Below are 13,804 nucleotides of genomic sequence, written 5' to 3' on the forward strand. Positions count from 1 at the left end.
GGTAGCCGGTTAGTCACAAATCGTAATTAGAATTTTTAATATTACGTTGACGGTAAAAAATCGTCATTTACTATGTGTGTTTGATGATTAATTATGCAAATGCATTATACTGTAGTAAAGTCCTCCTATAAGTGCTGGGTAAAATCAAATCAATCTTAATTTATTTTTAAGTTTGTAAAATGCATGAATGAGAGTAATGTGTGATTTGTGGCTAGTGTACTTGTATGCACCATCACTGTCTGTCACGGAGCCTGGGTAGCCACACCTGAACTGTTTGTGCCCCCCGAGCCATTATTGTACATATTATCTGCCCAAACAGGCACACATTTCTACCATTGTTGCTAAACTAAATTCTATGGACTATTAATTCCAGTAGCATTAAAAAGTAGCATAATGTAAACTTGGCATGACTAACCATTTTAGTACCATGTGTCAGCTTGTCTAATTGCTTCTGTCAGCTGCTTCTCCATCTGCCAAAGCTTAACATTCAAGTTAAATAGTTTAATACTAATATGTTTATTAGTAAGCCTATTGGATTAACTGTAAGAGTCTTACAAAGTTCAGAATATTTTCAGCTGTGGCTAACTGTTCTCCTTTTTTTTATGAAGGGTTGACAGAACGTTAAAGTGCATTAACTAATTTATGATGTTGCTTCTATAATGATATTTGTCATTGCAGTTTTATCTTCACGGTTGTGTTCTTTTGCTTTTATCGGGAAGATAGAGTTTTCGTATATTAAGATTCAGTACTTGGCAGGTAGGACCAGTCTTTGAATTGATATTTTATGTATTGAATGGATTTTACCATCTTATCAATATTTTTATTAGTACAGTATACAATTTTGTAAAAGAAATAGGTGAAAGATTTAAGACTTCATTATTTGTAGTGTTGCATGGCTGTGTTTTTTAAGTGCTGTAATTGACAGTACAAACTATATTATTGTATTAGTTAACATGTTTGGATTTGGCTGGCAAGGATTATAAATAATTGGTATAACTTAAATGTTTTAACTGATAGTTTTCCCACAAATTTTGATGAACAATTTGAGTAATGTAGTTTAATGTTAACTATTGGCTTGGTGAGGCAGTTTATTATACAGTTGTGTGTTTAGTTTATGTCCTTGAGAGTGTAATAGCTTTCATTAAGAGTGGTTGAGAGCTTTATGGAATAGTTAGTGGTTTGGGCCTATTAAAAGTGTCATGTAATCTACTGGCCTCACGGTGTTTCTCTGTTCACTAGCTGACCTGAGCGGCTCGCGCGACTCCCTCACCACACGCGACTCAGGTGATTCTTGTCTCACGATCTAGGTGTTTCTTTTTTTTTTCCTCCCATTGTTTACTTATCCTCTTGTCTTCCCACCCCGAATTCTCTCTTCTTCAGGCATAACTGTGTGTCTTTTATGCAAGTTGTCGTGAGCTCGTCCTGCAGTTTGATAGAACACTTCAGATTTATTTTCCGTATTATCTTTTGCCATATAATTCTTCTCTTAAGAATGCCGTTTCAAGCTTCTTTGTCAAGTAGTTTTCCATAGCGGAAGTTGTATCTAAGGATTATTATAATTTACTTTGCAGTATTGTGTTTCTTATAATGTACTACTGCAACTAGTATCCAAATGACCAGTTTTACCATTACTTTGTGAGTGTTGATGTTCCTCTTCACTGCACCTCACAAGGGCGTCGGTGTATGTTGAACCTCGACAATCACGTGTAATATGTTTGTGCTGCCTGCTCCTTTTGTTCACATAATTCTGAACCTGCATATCTGTAACCAAAAAAAAATAAAAATAAACAAAAAATGTGATAAGCATGCATTTTTATTTGTATTATCTTACATGAATGCCATATTTTTATTCAGCCTTTTATTATTTTTATTATCATACTTTTGCATGCTGTTTCAGCTGTTAACTTGTTGGTGTCTGTAACTTGCTTCAGTAGCATACTGTACATAAGTGGTTGACTATAAGTGCTGTGGATGGTCATAAACATGCAAACAAAGCTTGTTCTAGCACTGTACTGTACTGTATTTTAACTCAGTATGCAGACGCTTCGTGAGCATCTTGATGGTTCGCTTCACTACTGTGTCGAGGTTTTGTTTAGTACACTTCATTATTATTAGTGCCAAATTTGGCTTCATAGTGTGTATAGTTATGCTACACTAAAGTGTGGGTTGGATCCCAACCTATCCCGATAATTGAGAGTTTACTAAATGTTTTCCTTAATCCCTTGTTTTTTATTCTAATTGCACCATAACTCATGCTTGTATTTTCAGGTCTTAATTGGTTTTTGTTACTTAAACTATATTCCTTCTCCCTTGGATTAAATTTCCCTTCTATGCATTCCTTGAATTTATCTCATTAATAAATCAGCAGGAAGAGTCATAACCTACAATTAGGCCATTTTTACTGTGTCCAGGCTGAGGCAATAAATTTATTTTAATCTTTATGTATTTTAAAACTCTTCTATTATAAAGTTTATTGACAAAGTATGGCTGGTTGAGCCAAAGTTTTAGCATGGCTGGTTGTTATTTTTATTATAGAAATGTTTCACCTACATGCAGAAGCGCACACGAGGTACTGATGCAAAGTAGGCAAATTATGTAACCAGCCTTAAGGACATTAGCCGGAAATATTGTGCTACATCTATTGTGTACTATTGAATTAAGCTATCATCTCTGTGCAGTCTATATTAAATGCTTGAGGGAAGGAGAATAAAAAAACATTAGTATAGGAGATGACCTACCTAATACCAGCATTTAGAAAAGTAAACATTTATTCAGCTACTGGCCAATTTGTTTAACACATGTAGTATGCAAATTGCGGGAGAGACTCATAAAGGAAAACTTTTCTTTTATGGTCTTTCTTAAACCCTTACCCCTGCCAGGGATGGGGAGCCCACCACTTCAGTTCTTGAACAGATGTGATGGTGGTCAGTTTGGTTACCTCTGGCCTCAAGTTCCAGTTCTGGATTTTGCCTTGTGAGGCTTTACCAGCAGTGTGTATGTGGGTGTTGGCCTGGTGTCATCTTGTACATAGAGCAGCATGCGCCTAGGGTGATCTTCCATAGGTGCTTCGTAAGAACTGTACTCGTGCTTTTCAGGGTTATCTTCCCTGGGGCATTCGGGAATCACTCCCTGTTAGAGGACTTCATCGCTTGAGGTTGTCTTCGCCCTTAGGGTATGTCGGGGGTCTTGGTCTTTTCATTTTGCCCCGGGTAGGGGAGTGTTATTTGCTGGGTGGGGGCCGCAGTGCTTTACTACAATGCGGCAGCCAATGCTTCTCTCTGGCTGCCAGTTTGTTTGTTGTGTTTCTTCGGGGGCTTTTAGTTTTTTATTCCTGTGTTTTTTCTTTTTGTGGACAGTGGTGGTCTGTCTCTGTTTCCCCCTGAGTATGCTGCTACTGGTAGTCAGTTTACCTGCTACAAAACAGGGATTCTACTGGCTTAGCTGGCCCTTGTGCCTGAGCTTCCCGTAGGGCTTATTTATCCTACAGTCCCTGGAAAACCCCTGTGGGCTTGGTGGTACTATGGATACTTCTTCAGAGTCCACTCTCGCCTTGTGAGAAGTTGAAGGTTGCTAGTCACCCCTGCCTCAGGGTGACGATCATCTGTGCTTCAGTTTTCTCATTCCTTCTCTGTTGATCTCGGGAATCAGGCAGCGGCTGCGTTGCATGCTCTATTCTCCTTCTTGCATTGGTTGCTGCGTTGCCAGCTTTCTCTTCTCTCGCTTAGTGTGTTCACGGATACTTCGTCTCTCGGTTGGGTCTTTGTGACCAGTGCTCATCAGTCTGGTCAGGATTGTTGGGGGGCTGTCCTTACGTTCGACCTCTAAAGGGCCGTCCTTTGGAGGTCGAACAAGGTCCTGGCTGCCAGGAATCTCGTGAACGTTTCAGTTCTTTCTCGGCTATGTGTGGCTTTGGAGTGTCAGTCACGGCCTTCTGTCTTTTCTTCGCCTTTGAGGTCTGCAGTGCTGCCGCCTCCCAAGTAAGTTACTCCTTTTACTTTTCTTCGTGGGGAGCCCTGTCTGCTTCAGGGAGCAGACAGGGCTCCCCACAGAAAACCAGCATTGAATGTAATGAAACGCCATTTTCTGGGTGAGCCCCAGAGGCTCCCTGACACCCTCCCTCCCCCCGGTCGGCGTTTTTTCATCGTTCAAGAACTGGAGTCGAAGGCTGCCGGCTCCCTCTTTTCCGTCTACTTTTTAGCGCTACTGAGTAGAAGTGCTAGTCGCATGAAGGGTTGCTTGTTTGGTTTCTTTTTAGGAGAGTTATTTTGATCTTTTGGGATGTAGATTGCACAGGTTAACCAGACAGTGGTCTGTTTTGATTCGCCTACCTTTCTGGGTCTTTTCCCCGGTCAATGGCAATTTTGATATACATACTGTACTTTAAATGTAAAGTACCCATAGGCTATTACTCCCTGTGCCTCTTTGATGCTACCAGGTTCTGGCTCGTAGTTCCCAGTAGGCATAAGAACTCCTGTGACTGATGACCTCAAACTAATATAGCACATATCAGTTCAGATAGCTTCAGGAAGCCTCTGGGGCTCACCCAGTACATAAATGGCATTTCGTTACATTCAACGCTGGTTTTTACGAGTTGTGGCTGTTTGAATGCACTGCAAAATAAGGTGGTGTTCAAAAATATTAATCAAATTAAACATCAATATGATGGATTAAAAGCAAAATGGAACACTATGAGTTTTAACTCTGTTCTATAAACAACAAAGAAATAATCATATATGCACACACAAATAAGAAAGTTTTAGATAAAGATCCCTTCATTTAAAATTATTATATTGAACTGTATAAACAGTGTAGAAAATTCAATGGAAAGTATATATAATTGTTCGCAAATACAGTTTTATTCCTACAACTTAAAGTGCATAATGATGTTCGTGTACACCTTTCACTCACTTGTGATGCACATGCTCACTCATCACTTGACACATGCATTCACACCCTTCACTTGTAACTTGCACCTTTCTCTTGTGATGTGCATGCACACCCTTCACTAGTGACACAACCCTTCACTTGTGATGCTCACCCGTCACATGTGACGTGCATGCTCACTCGTCACATGTGACGTGCATGCTCACCTGTCACTCACTTGTGACGTGCATGCTCACCCATCATTTACCTGTGACGTACATTCTCACTCCCCACACTTAGCATTTTCTGTATCACTATGTAAAACATGTATTATCTATCACATTTAATTTTTTAAGTATTTAACATCTGGTGTTTGTAAAGATTTATATTCTTTTCTGTGTATTTGATGTGAATGTTATCCCAACCTTTGAAGGGAAATTAGTCATTATTACTCCTTTGAAAATGTTAGACGATGGTTATTTATAGTCGATTAGTGTTTCTGAATTAAGATCGTCAAATGTTGGCACCTTGAGGTAACCGAGGGAGGGTTATTAGGGTTGTTTTACAAGTATCTGAGGTTAACTAGTTACTTGTGTTGCAATAATGTTGATAAAATTGAGTTGCCAGTGACAACTATCAGCTAAGTGTGTGTTAATACCTTCATGACAATGCTGCTGCTGCTGCTTCTTGTAGTCACTAAAGGTCATCCAGCCATGGATTGTTGTTTTCTCTCCAACTTGTAGCAGGTTTTGTACTCTGTGTAAAGTTTATTTGTTTTTGTTAGCCAGCATTACTGTACTGTATTACTGTTGCTGAGTTGCATGCGCAATATTTTATTAGTGCTTGATACGGGTCTTGGACATGTGTAAGCCAAGCACATCCTCTGTTTGAAACCCTTCAAGCAACATGTCACCTTCTAATACTAAAACCATTTAGCTTTTCTGACAAATTTATTAAACAATGTTATCTTATATACTTTACTCTATTTATTCAGTATCATTCAGATCTCTTCAGCTACATATTTCCATGAACTAGTATAAATAGTGAATCTGGTTGATATATGTTTATATTATTATTAATTGTGTGTATGTTGCTACACATTTATGTTAATTAGTTTTAATAGGGTATATTGGTTTCTACATATTTCTATTACTATTATTAATAGTGTATCTGTTACTATCAGGCTGGCAGGATGACAGCCTGTGCTCCCGGCGGCTGGAGGACTTCTGGGGCGAGGGATATCCTCAGGCCTTTACCACTGGCCGACGGGCTAAATTTCCTCCTCCTCCAACCAAACCCAGACCCAAGGCCAGCCAGACACTGAAGGTGAGCACCAGGAGAGGATTAGAGAATGTTCTCGCTCCTTAAAATGTTTGGCTTTGATTATAAAGGCGGGATGTGGACTGTTATGCTAATTAAGGTTATCTTGGTTTGTTTTAATTTATATCTTTTTACATTTTTATTTAAAATTGATTTTGCATGTAATCATTAATTTTATAGAAGAATAAATGCTAAAGAATACTTGGTATCTCTTCTCAATGTGCATGAGTGTGTGCCAGACAGTTTAATGGAATCCAATAAGAGTGAGGGAGGCAGCATGAGTCAGCATGGTAAATGATGAGCTGTCTGCAGGTGAAGCAGTTACATGACCTTGTCACGTGATCACTGCAAGGAGGGGTGTTTGTTACAACAGTGAAGTTTGCACTGTCTCAGGGTTGTGGACTCCTTCTCACCACCTGGCTTCCAAATATGTTTATGATGTCTGAAGGTGGATAATACATGATGGTGATGTGGGCATTTTATATTTTGTCAGAGGTTTTATTCGCGTGTCACATGGTATTAAAGTCAACCAAAACCTACTTGTATCATTGAAAATACAGCTTAAAGAAAAACAAATGAAGCTAAATTTTGATTAATTGTTAGTTCTATCGAATTCAAATGGTTTTTCTGTGTGCATCAAGGTGGAGGCTTTACTGGGGTCATGACAGGGTCTCACACTGGGCTTTTGTATAGCTAATGCCTTTGCAATTTTCGGAGGCATTAGTTTTGATTAACTTGTGCCTCTGATTTTATGTAAAGCTTTCAGATGTACATTATTGTATTCCTTTAAGTAGAATATTGTCACATTTCTCCAGCCAGACGCTGCACATGTAATGCATATCTAACGTGTTTTAATTGGTTTAGGGTTTTAAGTTTACTGCTTATATGAGCTTTTCTGTTTGGTATTTTTATTATATTTGAAAAACCATTGAATTGAGTGACAAACTTAAACCAAATTATTGTAAATTATAAAGCACAATGAGGAAAGTAAATGGTCGTAGAAATTACAAATAAGAGGATTGTGTGGTAGATATGCCAGAATGGTGACACCATTACAGTGTGAGCACTTAACAAACATGCCCCCTTATTGTCACTTTGTGTGGCCCAGTCACTTGTGTGATAATAAGGAAACCATTACAAAGTTTAATGTGGAGGCTTCCCATTTTATTCCCACTGTTATGCTTATAACAGTGGGAATAAATCCAAAGGTGTCCCTTATTTTTTTGTAAATACATATAAACTACATATGTAATTTTATTGTTATATTTTGGGGATTGGGTAATAAAGATACAGTACTGTATTCTTTTTAATTCCCTTGTTTCAAAACTCAAGAAAATCAGTGTGAGTAGTTTTAGGTAGTTGTAGTTTACTTCATTTATTGAGACTAGGAAGTTGTTTACTTTTATAGTTAGTCATGTGTTCCTGACAGTGTCAGTGGTGCTTGTTCATTTTTCTTTTGTTCTGCTTTGGCAATGGTAAGAAAAAGTTAATTATAAAGGGTCATTTTCCTATATGTTTTGAGTTATTTGTCTTAAATTTCAATATGGCTTTTAAAAACAAGTAAGGGTTGAAAATTTGATGTGTGACCATTCCTAACTTGCAGACGTTGCAGACGCTGAGCGATGCGGTGTATCAGGTCACGACCAAGGTGTGTGTGTATGCCTCGGGCTGCCACTAACCCTCCCTCACTTGCCTCTCTACCCAACTTTGATGGCCCTCTTTTCCCATTTTGCTTGTGCTAAGCTGTATTTTTATTGGGTAATAAACCCGCCTGCTTATGCGTTTTGCCCAATCAGAATGCAGCTTGTATTTGCAAATTGGCTTTGCACTTACCATAGTTGCTTGGATTGTCCAAGTGGCTTTTCAAGCATTGTTATTATTCAAGCACCAATTTACTGGAATACTAGATATCTGGGACTCTTGTTTGGTCATTTTTTTTTTTTTATTATCCTTATTTCAAGGTATTTATATCCACAAACCTTAGAAATAAGTTAAAAGATGACAAAGAGGAAGTTGTGGCTGGAAAGTATCATAGGTGAGTGTTGGTGATAGTAACAGTGTTGTGTAGCATGAGCCTGGTGGGCTAGCGGGCTGCAGCTTCTCCCCATACTGCAAGATGTGCATGACTACTAACAGTATCCTGGTCTACACTAACAGACTCCTCTCTTCCCTCTCTTGGGTAGTAGTGGCATTGCTTGGCTCGCAAGTCACATTAGCCATTGCAGTCACAATAGTTCTGTTGCATGTTTTTCATCGGCATGCCTTCTTTAATGAGTCTTCAGGGACTTAATATCCTGAATGTCTGTTGGTGTTACCAGAGGAGAGAAAATTGTTATCAAGTCATGCACAGGATTTTAGTTTTTTCATTCTTAAAAGGTTTTGCCAATAACCAGTTTCAGATTAGGTTCAGTTTTAAAGCTGTGTTAGTATTTGTTCATTTTTATATGAATATACAAGAGGCATGTTTTAGATCAAGTCATTCAAGATGATTGCATTAACATATGAATTGGATAATGTTTTCTATATATGACTCAATTATTAAGATAAATTGGTGCCACCATGTACTAGATTTGGGCAGTAATTTGAATTAATAATTATTTTGTTTTCAGTTGCCTCTGCACTGTCTTTGCTCATTATCGTAGAAAAGAAGGATTTTGTTTAGAAATGTTAAATCTGTAATGCTTATCACTACATTTTGTGTAGATTAATATTAATATGATTTCCTGGATTTATGCAGTACAGTATGCTGATCTCTGAAACATTAAATATGAGGCTTTATTTTTATAGCTTTGATGTATTCACCTACCTGTATTCACCCAGTTATGCTTGCGGGGGTTGAGCTCTGGCGCCTTTGGCCCGCCTCTCAACTGTCAATCAATCCACTTTTTTTCCCCCTCCAACACCTTCCCCCCCCCCCCTTCCCAGGAAGTAGCCCATAATAGCTGTCTAACTCACAGGTACCTATTTACTGCTAGGTAACAAAAGCATCAAGGTGAAAGAAACTTTGCCCATTTATTTCTGCCATCGCTGGGGATCAATCCCCAGTCCCTAGCTCTATGCTAGGGGCATTACTCCAGAGTGCTGTCCACTCAGCCACCTGGCGATGTGGAAGCGGTTGGGGGACTGTTGTTTATTTAGAGCTCACCTTTATTGTCAAGATGAGGCTGTGGACAGTTCTAACCTTTATGTGAGTGGGAGACACCCATAAATGAAAGATAGAATAATATCATCTTTTTGATATATGTGTAGTCATCTCCTATAGAAGAACTCTTGAACCTAACAAAATGTCAGAATTAATGAAAGATAGCACCTACTTTTGCTAGATTGATTTGATTGTTGCACGTCTTGTATTGCAACAGCAAACTCAATTATTTGTAATGGATGAATGTGAGTATTGAAAACTTATTGTTGCAGTTTTTTATTTTTGTATATATAAAAGTGTTCCAAAGCTGTAGGCATCATTGTACAAAATGTTATTCGTTACATATCTCAGTAATTTTCTAGGTTCTTTGTGCATTGTAATAATCAGATTATTATGGCTATAACAAAACCAATAAGATTTAATGCATGTGAAATTTTACGTGTAGCCAATTTAAGCAATATAAGTATGCCAAGATGCTTGGCAGGTGTAGAGGTGTGTTAAATTATTCATTGGTACTAGTCAACACTCAGTTGTGGGATGCACATGGAGCTCAGCCACACTACCAAATCATAATATTTGTTGTGTTCTTGCAATTTAAAGACATTGTTGTACCATATTGTGGGGAAAGTGGGACCATGTGTTGAAATTAGGACCATTTGATAATTAGAAAAGTTATTTTAATTTGAAAATAATAATTATACTTTATAATCTTCCAAAGATTAAAAAATACTTTTGCATTAAAAATTATATTACTTAGTTAAGTGTTACCAACATTATAGTATGATCAATCTTGCCCCAGAAGATGGTGCTATAATTATATCTTATATAAAAGAGGATGTCTATCTGTCGAGGCTTAGAGGCCTTATACTTGGGGCTAGCCTTATTATGCTTTGCACAAAGATTGGTGGGTGTCTGGGGACTGGCATAGAGGTGTCTGGGTCAGCCCCGGGGGGGCTACATTCACGAAGAAGTTACGCAAACACTTACAAAACTGTACATCTTTTGTCAATCTTTGGCGGCTTTGTTTACAATTATTAAATAGTTGAGGAACTTTGAAGCACCAGGAGGATGTTTATAACAATAACAACAGTTGATTGGCAAGTTTCATTCTTTTAAACTATTTAATAAATGTAACCAAAGCCGTCAAAGATTGAAGAAAGATGTACACGTTCGTAAGTACTTGCGTAACTGCTTCGTGAATCTGGCCCCAGGTTTCCCATGAAAGGAGCTCAACCCTGTGTCCCCATCACCTTCATGAATTTGGTGGAAATAAAATGTTCAGTCCCAAGTCCAGAGTTTTAGCATTTGTTAATATTACTGTATTCAGATTTTGACTTGTAAATTGCATGTTTTCATGAAAGATTTGCATTCTGGAGGTTCACAACACTTAAATGGTGTAACATTTTGGTTACAGTGATGAAGATTGTATATAGTGCAACCCATCCTCCTGTTTAGATAGTACCTATTGTGACGGTCGTCAATACTCAGGAATTTCTACGTGCTTAGCTTTTAGATGGCATACCATCTATTATACTGTACTGACTAGTAAGGAAGTCTTTTAAAATAAATGAAACTAAAAAAAAAACTTAATTTTTCTTAGGCCTAGTATAGCACACACATGTACTATATTAGGCCTCAGATATTGTGTATTAGCCCTAGGAAGGTTAGGTTAGTTTAATTTGTCAAAGCAACACAAAAAAATAATTTTCCGGTTTGTCCAACTCAAAAGTTCAGATTTCTACTTTCTAATTTTGTTGTACGTCGGTATACATACTATGGTAATTGTTACTATAAGTACTACCAAGACAGGAGGATGGGATGATGTATTGAAGATGGTCACAGGGATGATGATCATGTGTACTGTAGAGGATTACAGTATAGTGCTGAAGGGTGTTTGTACTTATTTTAGATGTGGCCTCTGTTTTTTACCTATGCAACACTGTATGCCCCATCCAGTATTCTAAACCTAAATTAAAGCAGTATAAGGTTAGGTACTGTGTATATGAGGAGGCTCGCTATGCAAGTGGGCCAAGTTTTACACCATAGGAAATAAGAGACAAGATATCTTGTACATATGAAAGAGTAAAGAAAAAAATATATATATATATATATATATATATATATATATATATATATATATATATATATATATATATATATATATATATATATATATGCATGTATCTCATACCTAATAAACAAAGTTGCCAGCTCTGGCAGGGCAAGAGAGGAGAGTGACATGTTTCCCTTACCAAGGTTAGTGGGCATTACTCCTGAAATTTATCCAATCAAAGCCAACTCTATCCCTAGAGACCTCTGATGGTCGCACTCCCACCCAAACATTGCAGACTTTATGGAGTGTTCCAGATGCGTTAAGTGTTCACAACTGTGGTCCATACATGTAGCAGTCTTGAGCATAAGTCACAGCGGAAGGATTATAGAAAAAAAAAATTGGTTTCAGCTATCATGCAGAGTTTTTAAAATATAAATTATATTATGTAAAGACACCCATCCCACAAATCTGAACAAGAAGAATTGACATATAAATGAATAATGTATTTGAAATTTGTGTAAACTAAGTTATAAATGCACAATCAGTTTATGAATGTAAGTTTTTGAATTTGCATCAATGTAAGAACTTGTGTGTATTTACTATTTGTATCTTCAGAATCAAACTATTAGCTCTTGGACCCCGCTTTTCTAACCAATTCATTTTTCCTCTATCATGTCTACTACATACTGTATATTTCTCTTATGCACAAGAGAAAAAACTCTTACACCCCTCCTCCTCCTCCTCCTCCTTCTTTTCTGGTGAAGATTGCGATGGCTGCTTTCCAGACGGGACCTTGGGCCATTGATGCTTGTTTGGTTAGAGCGGGGTGCGTCATGTGTTGTGTCCAGTTGCGTCTCTTCACCGTTACCTGTGCGCCTCGGCTTCTGTCGCCGAGGATGCACTTTGAATTGATCCAGTTTCCCTCGTTCCCTATTCTAGGGGCTCGGGTCTCCCAGGTCGTTCTCAGGGTTAAGTCTAGTCTACCTGCGATCTATCCTCGGGCCCATGACGTTCAGAAGTTTGCTGCTATGGCTGCCATCTTCGACACCATGTCTTGGGCTGATCTTCGGGCGTGGGGGATTGTGGAGGTCGAACAGGGTTCTGGCTGCCTGTTCATTTGTCGACATTCCTGGTCCTGGGTGTTCGTGTGTGTCTTTGGGTCACAGGTTGCAGCCAGTTGTCTTGCCTTCGATTTGAGGAGCGTGTGGCAGCCGCCTTCTGGTTTTGTCCCTCTTTTCCTTATCTTTTCCAGGGAGCCGAAGAGGCTCCCCACAGAAAACCAGTGTTGAATGTAATAAAATGCCATTTTTCTGGGTGAGTCCCGGATGCTCCTTAGCACCCTCCCTTCCTCTGGTCGTCAATTTTCGCATTGTTTTGATGCTTAGCCTCCAAACTGGAGTTGCTGGGTAGCCGGTGCGGGGAGTCCGGTGCTCCACCCCCCCCCTCTCTCCCGGGAAGGGGAGGGCTGTATGGACTAGAGGCACACCAGCGTGGTGTTACATTTGCTTGTTTCATTGGGAATTATTGAGTTCTGCCTCTGTTTGGTTTTCGGTTGCAATTTTCTTACCATGTGGGGTTTGTTTTATTAAGCCTACCTTTCTGGGTGCCTAACCCCGGTTGACAGCAGATAAGGAGAACCCCCAATCACGGGGCGATTTTCCAGGGCCATTGCTCCCTGCGCCTCTCTGAGGGGGCCAGGTTCTGGCTTGTGGTCTCCAGTAGGCTAAACTCCATCGACTAAAGCCCTGGTCTAATGTATCACATATTTGCCCAATAGCTCCAGGGAGCCTCCGGGGCTCACTCAGAAAATGGCATTTCATTACATTCAACACAGGTTTTTTAATCAAATTTGGTCTTCCCTGTTACGGTCCAGGACAGACTGAAATGTCACACAGTCTTCTTTTTCAAAATTGTGGGTTGGGTGTCTAATCCTCAGCCAGGTTATTGTATCTCATTGTCTGTATATTATGTATTGAAACACAATTGGCACTAAGCATGTGCTAAGTTTACTTGTCCTTTATTTACCACTAAGTTTGGAATAATGGGATTTACCTCTTAGGTTTGGCATGCCAGTGGTTGCAAGATTAGCTTTAAAGAATTATGGTAATTTGGAAGGGAGAGTGATCTGTTACAGCTGTTCTTGAGAAAGACTGGTTTGAAGGATACAAATGTGTGTTGTGGCAGTGTTGGGGATGATTGACTCTAAGGTTTGTAAATGAGTTGGTTCATGCTGCAGTATGGGCTTGCTTGGAAGGTTGGAAAGTGAGGAGAGTACACATTCCGATGAAGCTTCAGAAGTGTGTGAAAGAAAACAGTATTGGTTTTAGTACTGTTGTTGTAGTTAACAGTGAATTATCTCTCATGCAGAAATGTTCCTATTTCATAGTTTTGTTTAAAAGCATGGCTAAAGCCTTTTAAGATTGTAC

The 13,804-nt window shown here is 38.9% G+C and overlaps 1 protein-coding gene across 36 annotated transcripts in view; it reads left to right on the forward strand.

Annotated features, from left to right (window-relative positions):
- The window catches only part of RhoGAPp190 (Rho GTPase-activating protein 190), a 181,864-nt gene that overhangs the window by 124,085 nt on the left and 43,975 nt on the right, over positions 1-13,804 (forward strand). For 22 of the 36 annotated variants that reach the window (XM_069312127.1, XM_069312143.1, XM_069312139.1 and 19 more), the window contains 2 exons: positions 6,047-6,189; positions 7,787-7,831. In XM_069312127.1, the coding sequence (XP_069168228.1) occupies positions 6,047-6,189; positions 7,787-7,831 (188 nt within the window). Of the gene's footprint in view, positions 1-1,239; positions 1,285-6,046; positions 6,190-7,786; positions 7,832-13,804 lie in introns of all 36 variants that reach the window. The other 14 variants (XM_069312132.1, XM_069312137.1, XM_069312138.1 and 11 more) reach the window with 2 other exon arrangements.

This window comes from Procambarus clarkii, chromosome 71 (genome assembly GCF_040958095.1).
Source record: "Procambarus clarkii isolate CNS0578487 chromosome 71, FALCON_Pclarkii_2.0, whole genome shotgun sequence".
Taxonomy (NCBI): Eukaryota; Metazoa; Arthropoda; class Malacostraca; order Decapoda; family Cambaridae; genus Procambarus; species Procambarus clarkii.